This window comes from Fukomys damarensis, unplaced genomic scaffold (genome assembly GCF_012274545.1).
Source record: "Fukomys damarensis isolate Sample0158 unplaced genomic scaffold, DMR_v1.0_HiC HiC_scaffold_10, whole genome shotgun sequence".
Classification (NCBI taxonomy): Eukaryota; Metazoa; Chordata; class Mammalia; order Rodentia; family Bathyergidae; genus Fukomys; species Fukomys damarensis.
Window position 1 is genome coordinate 26,032,971 of NW_022900922.1, and position 19,069 is coordinate 26,052,039.

At 54.0% G+C, this 19,069-nt stretch overlaps 2 protein-coding genes across 5 annotated transcripts in view; one reads left to right on the plus strand and one right to left on the minus strand.

Annotated features, from left to right (window-relative positions):
* Dtnbp1 (dystrobrevin binding protein 1) overlaps window positions 1-2,966 on the plus strand; it is a 110,003-nt gene extending 107,037 nt beyond the window's left edge. Inside the window, exons 9-10 of one of the 3 annotated variants that reach the window (XM_019207327.2) lie at window positions 1,610-1,750; window positions 2,628-2,963. In XM_019207327.2, coding sequence (XP_019062872.1) covers window positions 1,610-1,750; window positions 2,628-2,869 — 383 coding nt within the window. In that variant the 3' untranslated portion in view covers window positions 2,870-2,963. Of the gene's footprint in view, window positions 1-1,609; window positions 1,751-2,627 lie in introns of all 3 variants that reach the window. The other 2 variants (XM_033761907.1, XM_010622901.3) reach the window with 2 other exon arrangements.
* Window positions 2,967-3,666: 700 nt separating this feature from the next.
* Window positions 3,667-19,069, minus strand: part of Jarid2 (jumonji and AT-rich interaction domain containing 2) — a 243,273-nt gene continuing 227,870 nt past the window's right edge. For both annotated transcript variants that reach the window (XM_010622895.3, XM_010622898.3), the window contains 11 exons: window positions 17,519-18,021; window positions 16,178-16,270; window positions 15,086-15,204; window positions 14,932-15,002; window positions 14,216-14,330; window positions 12,304-12,409; window positions 11,406-11,588; window positions 10,792-10,922; window positions 9,879-10,062; window positions 8,161-8,268; window positions 3,667-5,180 (listed from right to left, as the gene is read on the minus strand). In XM_010622895.3, coding sequence (XP_010621197.1) covers window positions 4,998-5,180; window positions 8,161-8,268; window positions 9,879-10,062; window positions 10,792-10,922; window positions 11,406-11,588; window positions 12,304-12,409; window positions 14,216-14,330; window positions 14,932-15,002; window positions 15,086-15,204; window positions 16,178-16,270; window positions 17,519-18,021 — 1,796 coding nt within the window. In that variant the 3' untranslated portion in view covers window positions 3,667-4,997. The remainder of the gene's footprint in view (window positions 5,181-8,160; window positions 8,269-9,878; window positions 10,063-10,791; window positions 10,923-11,405; window positions 11,589-12,303; window positions 12,410-14,215; window positions 14,331-14,931; window positions 15,003-15,085; window positions 15,205-16,177; window positions 16,271-17,518; window positions 18,022-19,069) is intronic.

Here is a 19,069-nt window from a genome sequence, read left to right on the forward strand (position 1 = left end):
AAAAAAAAAAAAAGTTCTGCTCTTTACCCAACATTGTTTTTGCTTCCTCTTAAAATACCCTTACCCCCCTTTTTTGCTAATGTAGCTCTTAATTGGTTTTTTGTAATTAGTCCTATAACCTTTCCTCTTTAACTGGCGGGTTTGGTTTATTTGCAGGTTCTGGTACTGACATACCTGGTTTCCTTACCTTTGGTGGTATTTTCCTGAGCTATTTAACCCAGTTTTTCTTCCTCTTTTTTAAATGAGTAACACTCCTGACCTTTTAGGAAGACAGTCAGAGCCTATGGGGAAGGCTTTGTTCCTGCAAAACTGAAGCCTAAGCCAGAAAGACCAAATAGCCACAAGGCCCAAACCTGGCCACTAGGCTGTTGTCAGGCCCTGGTGAGGGCTTCCGCCCTGTTGCCCTTGTGGGGTGGGGACAAGAAGCTGACAGATAAGAGGTCTTGGTTAACCCCTGTTCAGGCCCTAGGCAGAGCCCTGCGTGCTGGTGCCATGGAAGCTGCAAGCTCTGCTCTTTACCTAAGAAAAGGAAGCACTACTGTGGGGAATGACTGAGGCCCCATCCACCCTCCCAGCACCCCTTCCCTCTGCCCTCCCTGGAACTGTAAATTACTCCCCACTGTGCCTTCTTCATTCCAAGTTTTCTGTTTACTCACAAATTTACAAGTCTTTTTACTTAACATTCTTGCACTTAGCTCTTTGCTCTGGGACTCTTGATTGGAAAGTATTCTATGTTCTAAATCGGGGTCCCAGGTCTTTTGAAAATTAATTGGCCTCTGAATAGAATTACTCCTCTCTTCTCTTCTTCTGGACCTGTGAACATGGTAAGCCTTTGTATCTTTTTATTTCTGTGCTGGTCTGTAAAGGAAATTAGTTACTGTCATTTAGTTTATTAATTTTTTTTGGTTTGCTTTGATTGAATTTTCTGTTACTTGGCCCATTTCAGATGCCCAGTCTGACACTGGCTTCTGTTTTGGTCCCAGCTTTAATTTCTTGACACTTCACAGGGTCCCTGAAGTTCTTGGGAGAAGATGAGCAAGTCCTTACCACTCACCCTCACTTCTGGGCAGTGGTTTCCTAGTGTGCGAGTTCTGGCTTGGGTAGGATGTTGGTTTTGTCCTGGGAGTTTATGTTCTCATGGGATCTTAGGGATAAGGAAAACAGTTTGCTTCTGCTTCGGCCAGGCATCCTCACACTTGGAAGGACTTTACCAGCTTGGGGTTCTCTGGACCATAGAGGAAGCTGACATGCAAACCCCAGATCTGGTGAGCACGGCTCCTCCTCTCCAGGTCTGTCTGCCCCACAGGAGTCTGTGGTCTCACTAGCGGCCTGCAGAAGTGTGTGCCTTTCCTGCTTCTGGTCAAAGGCTGCCTTGTGAGGACTGAGAAACATCCCAGGGCTGGTGAAAATGCCCCTACAACTAGAGGGCTGTGCCTGCCTGGAGAGGAGGCTGCTCCCTCTGTGCAGGTGCAGTGAAGCAGAACCTGCAGAGGGCTTCACTGAGGTGACTTGGGACAGGTTTGAGCCAGACTGTGCCACTCTGCTACATGGAATCGGCCTGAGGCCAGTGAAATACCCTGTTGAGTGTGTGTTGAACCTCTGTCTACAGAGCCCATGGGCAGCATGTCATCCATGGAGGTGAATGTGGACATGTTGGAGCAGATGGACCTCATGGACATCTCTGACCAGGAGGCCTTGGATGTCTTCCTGAATTCAGGTGGCGAGGAAAACACGCTGTCCCCTGGTCTAGGTAGGGGTCCACAAATTTGCATGAATGAAGCCAAGTCTTGCCAGCATTTCTTGCATTTGAGCAGATACCATGTAGAGATCTTTAAGCCCAACTCTCTCCTCACACCTGTGTCCCTCAGGGGCATCCTACTGTCTCCCCTCCTCGGCAAAAGGTTGATTCCATCTGTGGCTTTGTCTTTGTAAAGCTCCTGTCTTCCTCCAGCTGATGCTGGGTGGAATTGCACTGTACCAAGGCCCAGTGTGTCCTCGGAACTCCTCAGCCCTACACCCGTCAGACTCCATCTTGTGCCCTCCCGAAACTGTCCCCTGTTCAGCCAGCAAGTGTTTACTGAGGCATCACTTCAGCCAAGCCTGTAAATTGCTTCTGATACCTGAGAAAAAAAGAGCTAAGCTCAGACCACCTGGCACCACCTCAGAAAAGTCCCCACTGCTAGGCCCGACTTCTCATCTGTCTGGCACATTGGTGGTGGTGTCTTTCCAGGGAGGCAGTGGCCTGGGTGCGCGCAGGGACACTGGTGACAGGAAGCAAGGCTGGTCCTGTTCTGGGGGGCAGGGAGAGCCAGCAGCAGTAACTGCATGTCTTCCTCATTCCAGGAAGAACTTTAGTCCCCATGGCTGGAGAACAGCCATAAAGTCATCAGTTCCAGCTGTGGCTTCACACTGGGGTTAGGGTCACTTCCACACGGCCTGCAGCACTTGTCTGCAAACTGTTTCTGGATGTTACGGTTTCAAGGATGCTTTCAAAGATGCTTTCGAGGTGTCTGGTCAGGGGGGTCCCAGGCCCAGCCCCAGCCAGCTCAGGGCGCGTGCAGCTGCAGCAGGCACAGCTCCCGCCTGCAATCTTCTGCCAATTGATTTTTCCCCATTTTATTTCACAGGGCCTGAATCTGAAATGTGTCAGAATGAAATCACCCTTCAGGTTCCAAACCCCACCAAATTACCTCCCAAGCCACCTTCCTCCCCTTCTGCCTGCACCAATGCTGCAACCCAGGATGCTGAGAGTGGGGATGGCCCCCTAGTCCAGGCAGATGAGGAGGAGGTACAGGTGGACACTGCCCTGGCTACCTTCCACACTGATGGCAAGGTCGGGTCTGACAGCGACTCGAGTCAAGATGTTTGAGGGGAGCGGCCCTTGGTTTTACAGTTGCGGGTGACGTGTGAGAGCGGCTGAGAAGAGCTCACAATAAAGCTTGAGGACTCTAAACCCAGAGCGTTCGTCCCTGCTTTGTACACAGGCCGCACGGCCAGCGTAAGTAGGGGTTGTGCAGCGCGCAGGGACAGGGAACTCGGGTCACCTTCCCAGTGGCTGGTGAGGGTGGGCCAGGCACAGTGGATGTGCAGTGAAGCAGGAGCCCGGCCCCCTTCACGGGGAGAAGCCAAGCCCTGCCTCGGCAAATTGGGGGGTATTTGGGCTCACCCTGCCAGAGCTCGGGTTTCCACCTGACCCCGACCCCAGTACCAGCTGAACAGCCTTCGGTGACACCCAGCCCCTCCATCCACTCATCTTCCACAAGACAGACAAATGTCCAAAAAACTTTGTTTTTATTATTAAACCTTGTAGTACAAACCTGAAAAGTAAACAAAAAACTGGCAATAAACCACATGAAGTCTTCCCTCTCAAGGGAGGGGTGCAGAGCAGCGCTAATAAATTAAATGTCAAACTGTAAGCCATAGGCGGAAGTTTACTGTCAAAAAGAGGGAAAAGTACACAGCAAGGCCATAAAAACCGGACAACCACATTGGAAAACACTTGACTGTTTATGTAATTGTTAAATATTCCAAAACAGTTCAGTCTTCTGCAACAACAACCAACAAAGTGGATCCTAGGATGTTCCTGGCCGTCACCACCGGCAAGCTCAGTGCAACATGGGTAGCTACGGGGTCGATGAATCCAATTATGAAACAAAGAACAGCTTGTGAAAACAATTTCCCTTTTTTATTCCACACATACTATACACACAACCGGAGAAGGGCAACAGCTACTCCATTATTATTTTTTTGTTGTTGTTCAGTGATGTAAGCAGCACTTATAAATGTTACAAGAAAAACCCTGTAAGCATCCAATCCACCCGATGAAGAAACTGAAGTGTAAGGCTTTTCTTCATCTTGTCTTCTCACCCTCCCCTCCCCCCTCCAAGAAAAGGCTCAAGTATTTAAAACAATTTACAGGCGTATGTACAAAAGGGATGGGATATTTTTTCTTTTTTTCTTTTTTTTCTTTTTTTCTTTTTTTACTTTTTGTTACAACATGGACAGGAAAAATAGATAAGATGAGCGCAAATGCATTTTCACATTCAAAAAGAATTGCAGACCTAGTGGCTCTAAACGTGATCATAAACAAAACATTTTTAAAACAGATTAATGCTGACTTGTGAAGGTGTGAAACAAACAGTGAGATGAAGATGGAATGTTAGAAAGATTGCACGTCGATGACAAGAAGCACTTGCGGCTTCAATCACTTTTTTCCTTAAGGATGCTATTGAAGGGTTTTTTGATAAAAGTAGCCAACAGCACCAAAAAATAACAGAATGGATTTCCTAATGAAATCAGGCACAGGTCTCCGTCGGTGACCCTCCAAGCAGGCAGTCTGTCTCCGTCCTCCCGATGCATAGTGATTCAGCTGGTCATAAGAACCTGGTCACGCCAACCTCCGCCTTCAGCTGCCATAACTGCCCATGAACAAAAATGGGCCTCTCCGGTTTGAAAATACAAACTCATCTTGCACATGACAGAAGAAAAGACAGCCAAAGTAAAGCCATTTCTTTTCAAGTTTTCCTGTGTGTGTGTGTGTGTGTGTGTGTGTGTGTGTCTTCTATCCCTTTTCTGATCTAGAAAAATCTGCTCACATGACTTGATGAATTTAAAATTTGTTCTCCAAACTTCACCCTCTTCAAAAATGGGTTAAAAAGCCTTTTTTTCCCCAACAGATACAAAAAAACAAACAAACAAAAAAACAGAGGGCTTTTGTCAGCCATATGGGGCAATACAAATTAATACAGCCCCCCAAAGGGTTTTTAAAACAGTGAATATACGGCAGTTTCAAAAATTTGACTGCAGTGTCTAGGTATTCTAAGTACAAAAAAAAGTTCCAACAGTTTAATGCTAAAACAAAATTAGTTCTCTAAAACCAGAAGAAAATCTTCTTTAGAGCTAGTGCAAAGACAGCTTGTATCCTACAGCAAGTACTCCAAACTAGAATATAATAATTACAAAAAAATATATATAAATCGACCATGGGGTTGGCGTCTTCATGATGAGCTCGAAGCACTTTTGGAGGAACCAGAGGCTGACAGCCGGGATGGCGGCACGTCCACTGTTGCTCTTTTGCGGGGGCCTCGTTTTGGTGTGGGTTTACTGAGACAGTTCTCAATGCTGCCGTTCTTGCCAGATACTTTGCCACAGATCTGATTGACGAGACTGATGATCTGCTCCTGCCGGGGTTGAAGAAGACACAGAGTTAATGCAGCAAGGAACACCCTGAGGTAACCTGGGGTACAGGGAGGCCAGGCCCTGTCACCAAAGCCACAGCTGGCCTTTCCAGGAGTCCCTGGGCTTCTGAGCAGCAGCAGGCTTTTGATCTGGCAAGGACAGCTCTTCAGCCGGCACCCAAATGCTGTTCAGCAGGAAGAGGCCATCACAGCAATGAGCAGCCTCCCTGCTGGCTCTGAGGGCGAACGCATCAATGAGCTAGGACAGAAAACCTGAGTCCCACAGCTGCACCCAGAGCACTGACAGCTTCGTGAGAACAGTGCTCAGACTTGGTCTCCGCTTGGCAGAGACACTCGGTTCCTACACACAGGTGAGGCCCACGCTGCCAACCTCTTCTTGGGGCCACACAGCAGTGCAAACACTGCAGCCTTATGACCATCTGGACAGCAGCCAAGAACCCCAGCTCGGCTCACTGCCTCTCCACAGTGAGGCAAAGACGGCACCAACATGACACATGGCTTACCCTGGGCTCGCAAAAAATACACTTGTTGGTGTGTGGTACACACCTTAATCTAATCCAGCAGAGAGGCTGATGCAAGAGGATCATCCCAAGTTCAAGGTCAGCCTGAACTGCGTGTAGAGAGGCCCTGTCTCCAACAACAACGTGTAAACAATTGTTTGGCTACAGCAATCTCTAGTATTCCTCCCTCTGAAGTGAACAGGACACCAACACCTGCATGGCTGTCCTTTCCCCGAGAGAATCATTTACAACAAACTCATCCTTTACCCATCCATCCCCTTTAGAGCAGTGAAAGGGGAAGCAAAGTACACAAAGTCCCCAATTCAAGAAATAACCCCATACATTTTTACTCATCAAGACTAAGCATCAGAGCGCCAGCCTGCGTACTGTGTGACACCTCCAGGTGCCTGGCAGCGGAGCACCCAGCTGCAGCACAGCTGGTGGGGCGCTCTGCAGTGTCCTCATGAGGCTGGCCAATGCCAGCCTCCAGGGCCGTTCCTACTCAGGCTGAAAAGCTGTTTTTAAGCATATTCTGACATTTGCTACTAATGCCAAGAAACAATGGCAAAGGGCTGGTGCTGTCACTGAACACTAAATCAAAAGAGATCTAAGCAGACTTGTTTTTCAGCTCTCCCATCTTATTCTTGTCTTATCCTATCTTAGCCAAAGCCTTATCTGCCCTCCCTCCTACTCAAGAGAGCAGCCTGACATCCCTGGGGCAGACGCTCCAGCCCAGTGGGCTCAGCTGTGTGCTGGCCATGACAGTCACCTTCCATGGGGGACAAGCAAGGCTACGAGCAGGGCTGTGCTGCCAGGAGGTCAGGCCTTCGGGGCGGGCCCGGAGGCTCGTGGGCCCGCACAGGGCCAATGAGCAATGTCCAAAGCACAACAGCGCCTGGAGAAGGGGCTGGGCGGCCAGGAGCAGGGAGCGCCGTATGTTCCAGCACACGGCAGGGCAGCTTGGATGCACTGCACCATGCTCGAGTGGCTGCTGACCCATGCAGGGGGCTGGGGAGTTAAGGGTCCAGCCGTTCTGTCAGCTTCCCACTGGGGAAGGAGGCCAAGGACAGCAAAGACTGACAGCTGGCACCAGAGGGCCTCAGAGCGAGCAGGGACATCAACGAAGGGATGTGATATGTGAAGATCAAGCCCAGGAGAGCAGCTGGGCGCTAAATGGTGATGGTTCCATGAGGCAGAGCGGCAAGAACTGGGCAGATAGGGGTCTGTTTGGCAAGGACCACTGAATGAGAGGTTCAGAAGCAGACAGGCTCTGTGTCCACTGAGGTCCCCTAGGGAACAGCAGGGCAAGTGCCACGGCTGCCGTGAGAGCCGCCCTACTGCTGCCTGCAGGACGAGCTGCCCGGTGCTTGTGCCTAAGGACAAGGGATCTCAGAGGCTGGCACAGGGTGATCGGCGAGATGCAGAATAGAAAGGAGCCGCGGGAGCAGAGAGAAGCAGCCCCTCTGCAGGCAAGGGTCACCGTAGACTTGTGGACACTGGGGAGGACGACTCCAGGGTGAACAGGGAGTGAGCTCCCCCAAGAGCTGGCTCAGCTCAGAGTCACAGCCCATAAGAGGGGACAGTGACTTCGACAGTTACAGGCAAAGGAACGGGACAGACTCATCTCTTTATGTCGCAGACTGCAGGACACAAGCTGGAAAGGCCTCTCAAGGCAGCCCCAGCCACACAGCCCAGAGGGGCATGGGCCAATCCAGCAGGCAGTGCAGTCCCCGTCTTCCCTTAGTAACCTGCACAGGCCCTGAGGACAGCAGAAGCAGCACCTGTGAGCCCACAGCACAGCCCCTGCCTGTCTGTGGGAGCCCTGGTGGCCCTGTTGCTGGCCAAGAGGCTGCTGTAGGGGTCCTGCCCCCAGGGACTGGGCCAGCTTCTGCAGAAGTGGCTCTTCCCAGCCAGGAGGGTGCTGCTAGCTGCTTGAGGGGAGCAGCGCCGAAGCTTCCAAACCTGTGCACAACAGGGCACCGAGGAGGAGTGGCCTTTCTCGTGTCTGGGCCCCACCTGGGTCCTCAGGGGAGCAAATGCTGCCATGAAGGCCCAACAGTCACTTCCAGAAACTGGCAGTGGGGGTGTGGCAGGTGTGACCGCTAGGGCACAGCCACTGGCTGCCCAGAGTGGGAATGGACACTTGCCCCACACGGTGGCACTCAGGGCCCCTGCCACATGTCCACACAGCCAAGCAGCTCGTGCTCAGGAGGCAAAGCTACTCTGTGACAAGAGGAGAGATTCTGGCTAGAGGTGGCATGGATGGGAAAACCAGAATGAACCCAGATCTATACAGAGTTTCCGTGTGCACTAAGATAGAGAAGCCACCGTGTCCCTATCTCCCAGCTCTCCCACCATTCCAAGCTCCATGTGCCAGGCCCTGGCCAAGATGGAGGCGGCCAGATTCACACAGTGCAGCCGGAGATCACAGTGCCGCCCGCCCAGCCTGCGTGGGGACTGACCTCGTCGTAGCGGTACATGAGCTTCAGCCCACGGCAGGACTTCTGCTTCTCCACATGGCGCAGGGCACACTCCAGGCAGAACACGACATTCTCATTCTCCTGCACCACCTGCAGGGGAGGGCATGGCTGAACTCGGGCTCAGGTACAGGGGCTCCCCCGCCCCAACACTGCCCACACCCAGGGGTCACTGACTCGCAAGCACCACAGACCAACAGGCCTGAGTGCACCCATGTCCTGCCCTGCAAGGGCACGGAGTGAGTGGGAGAGCGGGATGAGGAGACAGCAGCCTCTGAAGGGCCCAGCTCTGCCTGATGCCAAGAGACAGACCAGAGGCCTGATTCCCACTCTTGTCTCTCACTCCTGGTCCCTGACTAATCACACACGAGGAAGAGGACAAATGGTGTCTTGACGTGGAGATGCAAGAACCCTGGGCTTGCGTCCCAAGTGTTTCTTAGCAAAGGACAGGACAAGCTGTGAGAGCAAGGAAATGCGGACAGAAACACCACCTTTTAAAGACACTGCAGGCTAAGGACAGGAATAGGAAATAATAAAAATGCACAAACATGGTTAATAAACTAGGCCATGTGTGCTGGAAACACTCCAGTAGAAAAGAAATGTCAGGTGATAACTCTGTAAAGGCCATTTTGAAAATGGCCCCACACATGACAGGCCCAGGAACCCACAGGAATAGCCTGTGTCACCTGTGTGGTCACCGAAGAACCACTGAGGAAGAAACAGGCAGACAGTGCTGCAACTCTGAGAAGAGAAGCTGGCACATCTGGAGAAATGCTAACAGTTACTTTTTTCCTACTAATAACAGTATTACTCCAGACAGTAACTTAAAAATGTGAGGAAAAATCACCAGACAGATTAAATCCCTAAAGAGGAATTAAACCATTAAAAAAAAGTGAGGAAAGAAAAACACGATAGAGGAAGACATACAAAATAAGCTGTATGCTTGTTATATGCTGAACTTGGCCCCCAAATGCAAACCCTCACCCCGCCCCCCAGCATCTCGAGCTACTGCACTGGTGACGTTGTAAGAGGCCCTCAGAGAGGATGGGATCCCAGTCCCCCTCTGCGTGCTGTCTGAGCACACACAGGTACACAGTGACCAAGTGAGGACACTCCAAGAAGGGGCCTCTACAGCTAAGGAGAGCGAGCACAGAGAAAACCGCTGAGTGCCCCGGGAGCCCCAGGCTGTGAGGTTCTGCCATGGCTCTTCACTTCTGTTGACAATTTCTGGACCCTTCAAGTGTCCCAAAGAGCTGTGCTGGGGTCCCAGGGGAGGCGAGTCCCGGCCTGGCACAGACACAGAGAGCCAGTATCTCAGAGGCTCGTGGGGGGCCATGGGTGAGGGAGAACAGCAGAAGGTGTGGGGTGGCCCTAGGGAGGCCTGAGGAGGGCCATGCAGGTGGCCGAGTTCAGCTGGGTGTGGGGAGAGAGGCATCTGCATGGCCAGGGCCAGGCCTCAATGAAGAGACAGGAGGAACAGGAAGCAGCAGAAACCAGCATGAGATGGGACAGGCAAGGCTGCAATGCAACTAGGGCCAGAGCAGGGCTCGCAGGCACCAGGGTGGCCCACAAAGACCTAGGTTTGGTCAAAGGCCAGGATCCTCAGGGGCCAAGCAAGGGACCACAAGGACAGAGTCGATCTGTGGGGCAGGCAGGGGTGGGACAGTGTCCAGGAGGGTGTGAGGGCAGGTGCCTGAGCTCACCATGGACAGGTAGCACAGGTGCTGGCAGATCTGACACCGCCTCTCTGACGTCTCCAGCTGCAGCCACTTTCGAGGCTTTTTCTTCCCATCCACAGCCGAGCTGCTGCCGTCATGGCTGCCATATCGCGCAGAAGAGTGGAGGCCTGCCTCAAACAGCTGCCTGCGCTGCCGCAACTCCGTATCCCTGCAGACACACGGTGCCTTAGATGCAGCGGGGGGCCGGCTGCCCACTCACGCCCCGGCTGGGGACGGGGATGGTCAGTCACAGACAGCCCCGGCTGGACACTGTGACACATGGCAGGGCACGTTAAGGCCATGGGTGGTGCTGCCTTCGTGCCACGACATTGTACTTGAGCTGTCTGCTGTCAACACCAGCGCTGCCCAGAGCCTGTCCTGGGTGGGAGGGACCTCGGAGCTGTGTGGCCAGGACGGTTCCAGGGGAGCCAGACAGGGCATTGCTCTGGCCCCCATCCTTTCACCAGGGTGGGGTGGAAGCTGAGTTGGGCCTCCCCCCGGTGTCAGGGACAGTTAGGCACCCAAGTCGCTCTTCCTCAGCTTCCAGATGCAGAGCCAGGGGTTCCTAAGCCCACCTTCCATCCACTCCTACAAGGGGACTTCCACTGATTTTGTCTGACTTTTTTTTTTGGTACTGAAGATTGAGCCCACATTTCTAGCCCTTTTTTATTTTGAGACAGGATCTCCAAATGTTGCTAAATTGCCCAAGCTGGGCTTGAATTGGCACCACCATGCCCAGCTGGGATCGAAACTGTATTAGCTCCTGACTCCCTCACCCAGGAGGACAAAAAGGTCACATTCAAGGTAAGCTCCACCTGGGGCTGCGACCTGGGGGATGAAGCTCCCACCCCCTGCTCTGTGATGGCCCCAGCGGGGAAGGGAGGAGGGCAGGCAGCACCTGAGCTCGTCCAGAAGGGCTGAGATGGTGCTGAGGGTGGGCCCGTTCTCCTTCTTCGCCTCCGCCTGCGCGATCTGGTAGAGCAGCTTCTCCATGGAGAACGGCTTGGCGATGTGGCGGCGCTTCATTTCCTGAAACACGGGCACGGCCTTCAGGGTTGCTTTGCATTGGGAAGCTGCTGTCGCTGTTCTTGGCAGAAGGGCAGGCAGGCTGCCTAAATTTCTACAATTTTAACTGCATTTGCACTAAAGCCATTCAAAAATCACAGGATTCTGCTTACCTGGAGAACAGCAGGAGACACTAGGAAAATCCCCAGCACCTCGCTGCCAGCCCCAAGGCAGATGCATCACTTCAGTGAGCAGAGCTCGTCCAAACTCACCCCAAGTTCCCCACCAGAGGCTCTGCAGGGCTGCCCAGCTTTTGGGGTGGGGGCAGTCCCCCTCAGTCATGGGTGTGGAAACACTTCAGGACACCAATAAGGCCTGCAACCCTCCTGACCCAGACAAACCTTCCACCAGCCCGTGAAGAGTTCAGACTCCAAACCCGAGGCTGGCCCACAGCAGACCACACACAGGCCGCCTCTGGGCACGCGTGGGGGACACGTGCCTGCTCACCTTGGCAGTCTCAAAGCCCATACTTGTCCACTGGGTGGTAGCAAAGTGCACAGTTTCTGAGACGCTGTAGCCACAACACACTTTGGACACGAAGGACCCCGGGAAGCAGACGACAAACTGTCCGCTCTGCTGCACGGTCCGGTGCACCTTGATCCCCTCTTTGCACAGCACCTCTGGGGAGATCTGGGAGAAAGGACTGGGTGAGGCCCGCGCCCTGCCCCAGTGACCTCCCTGCCCACCACCCTGGGACTCGGGGCCAGATGGCTGGCACTGGGGCTTCAGAAAGAGGCTGCTCAAGGAGGAGAGAATGTTTCTCCTTTAGGAAATCAAAGAGCAACTCCTAAAACAGAAGTTCTGAACTGATACCGGTCTAGGATCTGACTGCCAGGTTCCCTAGGACAGAGGCCAGAGGAGCACACAGCCTCTACCTTCTCAGCCCCAAGCCAGGGGCATCCTTCCCACCCCATCTGCTGGGGCTGGGGCAGGGCACGGTCCCTGGCAGAGCAGAGGAGCAGCACAGATGCGACACGAGGCAGGGTCAGCATGAGCCATGGGAGCCTTGGCCCCAGGTGATCAGAGATAAAACGCAAAGGAACGAGGACCTCAGGACTCACCTGCCCCGGGACGGCCTGACACCTGGTAACGAGATCTTTGTGCTCCTCTCTGTCCAGGTGCCCAGCACAGAGCCAGAGCCCCAAGCCCAGACCCCATACATGCTGGCCTGTACATGCTCAACCCACAAGCCCTTCACGGGTGCAAAGGCCACCAAGCCCAGGACCCCATGGCCACGTGATTTGATGGAAAGTCATTAGCTTGGTTTTTGCTACACAGGCAACCAGTAGGAACCCCTGGAAGGCAGGCGAGCAAAGAGCCCTGGGGACCAGTGCCAAGGCCCTACCATGACGTTGCTCTCCAACATCTGCAGCCCTGGGGTGCCATTGGCTTGCAGCAGGGTGTGGACCACGTCCTCCAGCTTGTTCTCCTCCTCAGCAGGAATGCAATACCTGGGCAGAAAACAACAGGGAGGCTGCTGAGTCCCAATGCCCGTGAGAAGAGGCTCAGTTCAGAACAGCTGCACAGTGGTGCACTGTCACTACCAGGTACCCCAACATACCCTGAGCTGCTGAGCTGCTTCTGCCCAGCCACAGCCTCTTTCCTGTACATGTGACCCACAGGCTGAGCATAGAGCCTCCTGACCAAAACCAGATGTTCAGCACTTGCTGGGAATGAGAACCAGGCACCATTCCAGCCTTCTGGCCTCCCCACCTCCAAGCACAGCCAATCTCTCTGCCATGAAACGGCACTGACACCCGCTCTAAAGAAGCTGTCACAGGACTGGGGGTCCACAGTGCTCATGGCAGGAGCACACAGGCCCCTAGCCAGGGTGATCAGGAGAGCCTGGCCCAGGAGCATAGCGCTTCAAGGCTAAAGCTGCAGCCGTTAGGAAATTGGGAAGGGGCAAGGGGTACGCGGGGGACTTGGGACTCTGTACTCAGCAGCTGCTATGCTCAAACCCCCTGGCCAGTGTGACACAGGCAAAGCCATGCTGAGGGCCTGTGCTGGCACAGTTTCAACCTCTCTTGGGGCAGCCTAATAAGGTACGGGAAGAATAATCCCAAAGCACCCCTCAGCCATCATGGAGACAAGGCTCAGTGCTCCTGGCGTCCTGTTTTAAGTCCCAAGGAGCCCACAGGGGCTACAGTGCCGTCAGACTCCCTGGCAGTATGCGCAAATGAGGGGATATAAGGTCAGGACGCCTGCCTGACCCCAGCACGGGTGCATGGCAGTGAGACATCTGTTGGACTCCACCATCTACACCAAGTCCTTCCCAGGCAAGAGGACATCAGAGTGGTAAGGGGTCAGGCAGGACTCAAGCTGCCAAAGCTGACCAAGCCAGGCCCCCCACAGCTCCCTCAGGGCTTGCACACCACCTCTTTGCAGGCCTGGCGGGCCACTGCCTGTAAAGCTTAGGTGCCTATGAAAAGAATCACTGTGCTGCAAGGCTAGGTCCTCATTTAAGCTGCTGAGTAAAAGTATTAGCCACATTTACGATTGTTTAACGTCTGTATTATTTCAAAGCCAACATATTCTGTAACTGATTTGTGATTTAAATACAAGGTTTCTAACATCAGTCACATGTGGTAGGAAAAACCACACACCATCAGCTCTCTGATCACATCCATGCCTTTTTTCTCTATTCCATCAGCAAGGACCGGGGATGAGACTTCAAAGAGCCCACAGAACCCCATTCTGCCACCTCCAACTCAATACTTCCTCTAGGAAAACAACCCACATGGCATCTTCATACCCATGTCATCAGATGAAAGGCAACGCTAGGGCCCTGCCACAGGTCCTGGCTGGTGGGGCACAGGGAAAGTCCTCAATGCCCAGACCAGACACCCCACCACTTCCGTCTGCCCTCAAACACCCCAGCTCTACATGCACCCATCCAGGCCTCAGTCTCGGCCCAGTGGGCCTGGGACGGGACTCCAATGGCCAGCCTCATCAGCAGCTCCCACGCCATCAGGACCAAACAGGAGACTGCTGCCCACGCCGGCTCCTGAGAGGGCTGTCACATCAGGACACAACATAGCCAGTGTGGGAGGGACATGACGCCAGCAGGCTACGAGAAAAGACATCTGATTATGTGCAGTCATTTTCCATCTGCCACCGTAAACAAAGAGACTACAGTGTCCAGCCAGGCCGGGATGGCTGCAACACAGGATGGCAAGATGGCCGCACCAAACGGGACACGGGCACAGCGGGAGTCCCAAGGAGATGCTGCTGGCCATGCTGCTGCGGATACTCACCAAATGCAGTCAGCACCAGTGTGTAAGTAGTCAATATATGGAAGGTGATTTTGGTCTCGAGACCAGCATGAGGTAGAAAAGACCATGCCAATATTTAGCCAGGGAATAGTCACTCCTAAAACACAAAGGGGGGAAATGGCATTTTAAATCACACAATGTCTCAAAAACCCACTCCTCCAGAAACAAATGATTTAAAACCAGACAGAGCTTGATGAGAAACTATCTGCTGCTCCCTGCTTTCTCCACAGAGATGAACCCAAGAATAAGGACAGTGTTACAAACACTAGCGAAGGATGCTGACAGTGATGACCCCTGCCATTCCCAATTCCCCTTCACACAGGAGGCAGAGGCAGATGGCCTAGAGCCATCCCTCTGTCTGAGAGAGGGGCCACAGGCTGCCAGCTCAGGTCACAGAGGCCTCCCTCCCCCTCCAGGGAACACAAGATTTCATGTGACCACATCCTGTGACCCGTGGCTTCCCCTAAAGTCTGTGAAGCACCCAGGCTTCTACAGCCATTCATTTAGGATGGCAGCCAGCAAACCAACTTCAGTTGGTCAGGGTTCCAAGCTGGCCCCAAGCGTCCACCCAGCTCCTGGGTCCTATACTACAGGATACCTCCCACAGTTCCATTGACTTCCTCAATTGCCACCTTCTTCCTCCCCTGGAAGACACCTGGTCCCCTCAGGCTCTTTGGCAGGGGGTCTCACAGGCTTACCAGGCACAGCACCGAGGTGACGCAGGATGGACCCTGTGTTATTGGGGAGGACGGTGAGGTTCCATCCATGCCTGCAGGGGAAGACAAGGGACGTCAGACTGGGGTGGGGCGGGGTCCCAGTCCCCAGGACATGGACAAGGGGCCCCAGCATTACCTTGAAAAGGGCTCTGATTTTCCCACGGGGAATCCGCTGCCGTGGGTGTTGGTGTCCACCTTGCCACAGTGCACTGCCACATGGCAGTCCTTCTCCTCCACTAACCTCCAGTACTCTTGCTGCAGGAGAGCAAAGGCTGGTGAGTGCTGCCCGGGGCCTGAATCCAACTGGGAACATTGTCGCTGTGCCTGCCTTCCCAGGGCTCTCAGCACAGCGCCTCTAACAGAGCACTGACCAGCAGGGCCGGGCTCACTCCGCTGCACACCCAGTGACCTAAAGTGGGGACCCAGAAGTGTGGACACCTTTCTCAGCCGGCTCTTACACAATGGCTGGCAGCACGGAGTGGGAGCAGGGGGACCCGGTCCACAAGGGATGGAGGAGCTTCTACTTCTGGGACCCTGGGCAAGAACAACATGCTGAGCACTTTTCCGTGGTCAAACCCAGCTGAGTTGTACCTTAGGAGGTGACAAATGTAAAAAAACGAAGCAACAGAACTCGAGGCTGTGGCCCACATACCTTCCTGCTCCCACCGACAACCCCCTCTGCAAGCCCCTGTGTTGAGTGGCCGGGGGTCTCAAGACTGCCAGGCTCCAAGGTAAATGGACAGTGCCTGGCTCTGTCCTGCAGTGCCTCACATGCAACCGCCCCTAACTGGCCTGGGTGTAGAGGTGCTTGCTGTCTTCCAGCCTTGCACCAACTCGAGAGAGCTGGCAGGCGCACAAAAATGGCCAGCTGCCAATCCCATTAAGCATTAGGCAGCAGAGAAGAAAAGGCACAACCATGGTTTTGAGGGCTCCAAACGTTCTCTTACGTAACACTCAGAGGCCAGGAGAGAAGTGCTCGGTGTGGGGCAGCAGTGTCTGGGGCTCCCTCAGACTGCGCCTCAACCCCCGGATTGGGGGCGACAGGGCTAACCCTGGGGATCTCAGGACCTGAGATCCTACACCTGCCTTGGCTCTGAATGCATCAAGATTAACCCACAAGAAAGCCTGTGACTGTCACCAGCGCACGGGACAGGGGACAGACTCAGCTGCATCCTTTTCCAGGTTGCAGGAGGCTGGGGCTGGGACCTGGAGGGAGGACCTGACTCACCTCGATTTCGGCTGGTGCAGGCTCTTTGCTGAAGCACATATTCATGATATTTCTTGCTGTTCGATAAAAAGTTGTTAGAGAAACAGACCTTCCCTGAAACAAAAGAAAAACCACAGAAGAGTAAAGCTGGGCTCCGGCCTCAAGTCAGGCACCATACCCATCACATGTCCCAGCCCTACGGTCATGACTCAAGTTGTGTCCCCACTTAATGACAGCGACCAGGCAGGAAAATCTCAAGCGGAGGCACTCAGAATCCCAGGGGGAGGACCAGCCCAATCTGATTTCTGCCACCAACAGAGAGGCTGCCAATCCCTGTGAAGCACAGGTGATGTTAACAGGGATGCAGTGGCGGCAAAAACCCGCAGGTGACCTGCCCAGGTAAGGGAAAGAGGAAGGGCCCGGCTAAGCAGCTAGGACCAGGATGTGAGGCAGGCAGCCGAGAGAACCATGAGACGGCATCCACACCACCAGCCCTCACCACCCAGAAACTGAACAAACAGGCCGCCTTCCCTGGAGTGTGAACTGGTCACTCCTGCCCCGGAAGCACTGACAGCTTTGTCAGCCGGCTCTTACACGAAGGCCTAGCAGCCCAGGGCCGGAAGGCACGGACCAAGGAGGCTGAGCCTAAGAACCCCACTTGGGTAGCACCAGGTCAAGGGGTGCTCAAGTGGTGGGCACAAAAACTGATGGGGCAAAAGACAACTAAACATGCATCCTAGCTGCTTTATTCCTGGTACAACACACCCACGCACACGCGCACACACACTAAAGAAAAGGAAATCCGGAGACCCACAGATGCACACCAGGCAGCCAGTGCCCACGGCTTTAGGATGCCTGAGGCCTGCGTTGCCAACCAGCCAATGGCTCAGCGTCTGTGCCCACCACCAGCCTCTGACTCATCTCCTTTCAGCAGAGCTGGTCAGGGTGTCTGATACACTGAGTGCGTAAGACATGGTGAATGGTTCCATTAAAAAGATTTAAATTACAGTAAAAGATACGTTGCCAAGAATGGTGGCATAGGTGCGCTAGAAGGGAGGGGAAGATTTCTCGGGAAGATTAATTAGTGTCTTTTGCTGTAATAGTTTTTAAAATTTAAACATCTGTCAAATATTTTATCAAACTGGTAGATCCCCTTCCAAATCCATGCTTGCTACAAGCAGGGGCCACTGTAGGAGTCCACAGGGGTTGGAGCTCTGGGGGCGCACCACCTCTGACCTTCTGTGTCACAGAGGAGTCAGAACAAGACCATCACCCACGCCGGCACCTGGGTGTGGGAACCTCCAGCTCTGCTCACTGGGCATCACTCACGCTGGCGCCCTCCCCACCCCTCAGGGCCCTTACCTTGTAGATGCACTTGTGGAAGTCATTGAGGATTCCTTTGTCCTCCTCCTCCTCCTTAACCACCTCCTTTTCCTGAGCGAAGAGTCGCCGCCGGCCCGTCTTGAGCGGAGCCTGGCCCACCTCCTTGAGCTTGCTGCGGAAGCCATTGCGGGGCACCACACCGTGGATGAGCCCGTTCTTGGGCTCGAAGCGTGGCAGCGGGTGGAACTTGTGGCGGTCATTCTCCGTGTGGCCCTCCAGCGGCCCCTTGCGCTTCTCCAGGATCTCCTTCTCCATCAGCACCTCCTTCTCTAGCCGCCGGTGCTCCTCGGGGGACAGGGAGTCATAAGAGAGCAGGTATTGGCAGTAGGCCTCCTGCAGCTTGGCCAGCCGGTCCTGGGCAGTTTTGGGGATGCGCAGCATGTCTGCTAGTTTGTTCCATTTTTTGAGGTCAGTCACTTGCTGCATGCCACCCATTTCGTTAATCAGCCGGAAAAAGCAGGCCAGGTCGAGCTCACAGCCTCCTGGACAGTGAGGGAGGGAAACAGGGTGGTGGTGAGAAGGACATGACTGACACTGACCCTGATCGACCTGCATCTCCTGAGCACCTACTGTGTGCCAGGGACCGTGTGGGCTCCAGGGCCAGGGCAGCAGGGCTGAGCTTCCGGTCCGGGAAGAACTGCTCTCCAGGGATGGTCATGGCCAAGTCCTAGGAGACAGCAGATCGGGGACTCACAGCAGCCACAGTGTGTGTCAGGGAAGCATCTGGGGTGGTGAGGGTGGTGATGGGTCCAACAGGAGAGGCAGGCGCTGTGTGAGGGTGCAGGAGGAAACATCCCAGCAACCTGTCCCAGCTCCGGGGTGGGGAATCTCGTACACAGGTGCTGTGGCCGAGTCCCTATTCCCCTTCTAACACCTATGCAGTCACACGAGGGTGATTCCTCTTCCCTCTGGATAGGCTCCCATGGCAAAGGTCACACGGCCACCTGAGTGTCTCAGACAGGGGCTGCTCATCTTACAAGGCTGCGCCGCATGTTTTCACCACTCCTCGACCCAATCAGAGATGTACATGGAAACTCAGCCACGCTCAAACGCAAACCTCCTGACCCCAGCAAGATGGAAAGTGGAAAAGCAACCTTCTCTGGAGCAAATCTTCCAAAATTAACCATCAACAAAATGCTGGGTGAGGAAAGTAAAAATCAGGAACACCTCACATCTTTAAAAGAGGAGAATGTATTATTCCCTGGGCTCACACCCCAGCACTACAAAGGAAGGAAAGCATGAGCCAATGAGGAGGGAGGGAGAGGCCGAAGCAGCCCGGGGCTCTGCGCACACCTGCCATCCTGTGACCCATTAGGAGGAACAGACTCAGTGAACAGGTCCGTGGCCCACGAGAAGACGAGAAGGCAGGAGAGTGCAGCCCCGGTTCCATCCTATGTACCTAGTGGGCTGGGGCACTATGGGGTGGGCTTTGCCTCAATGAAAAACTGTCCCCAGCCTTGGACAACGGGACCCAAGATCCAGGACTCCACCCCTCACTGGAAGCCATGAGGATAGTCAGGGTGTCACCAA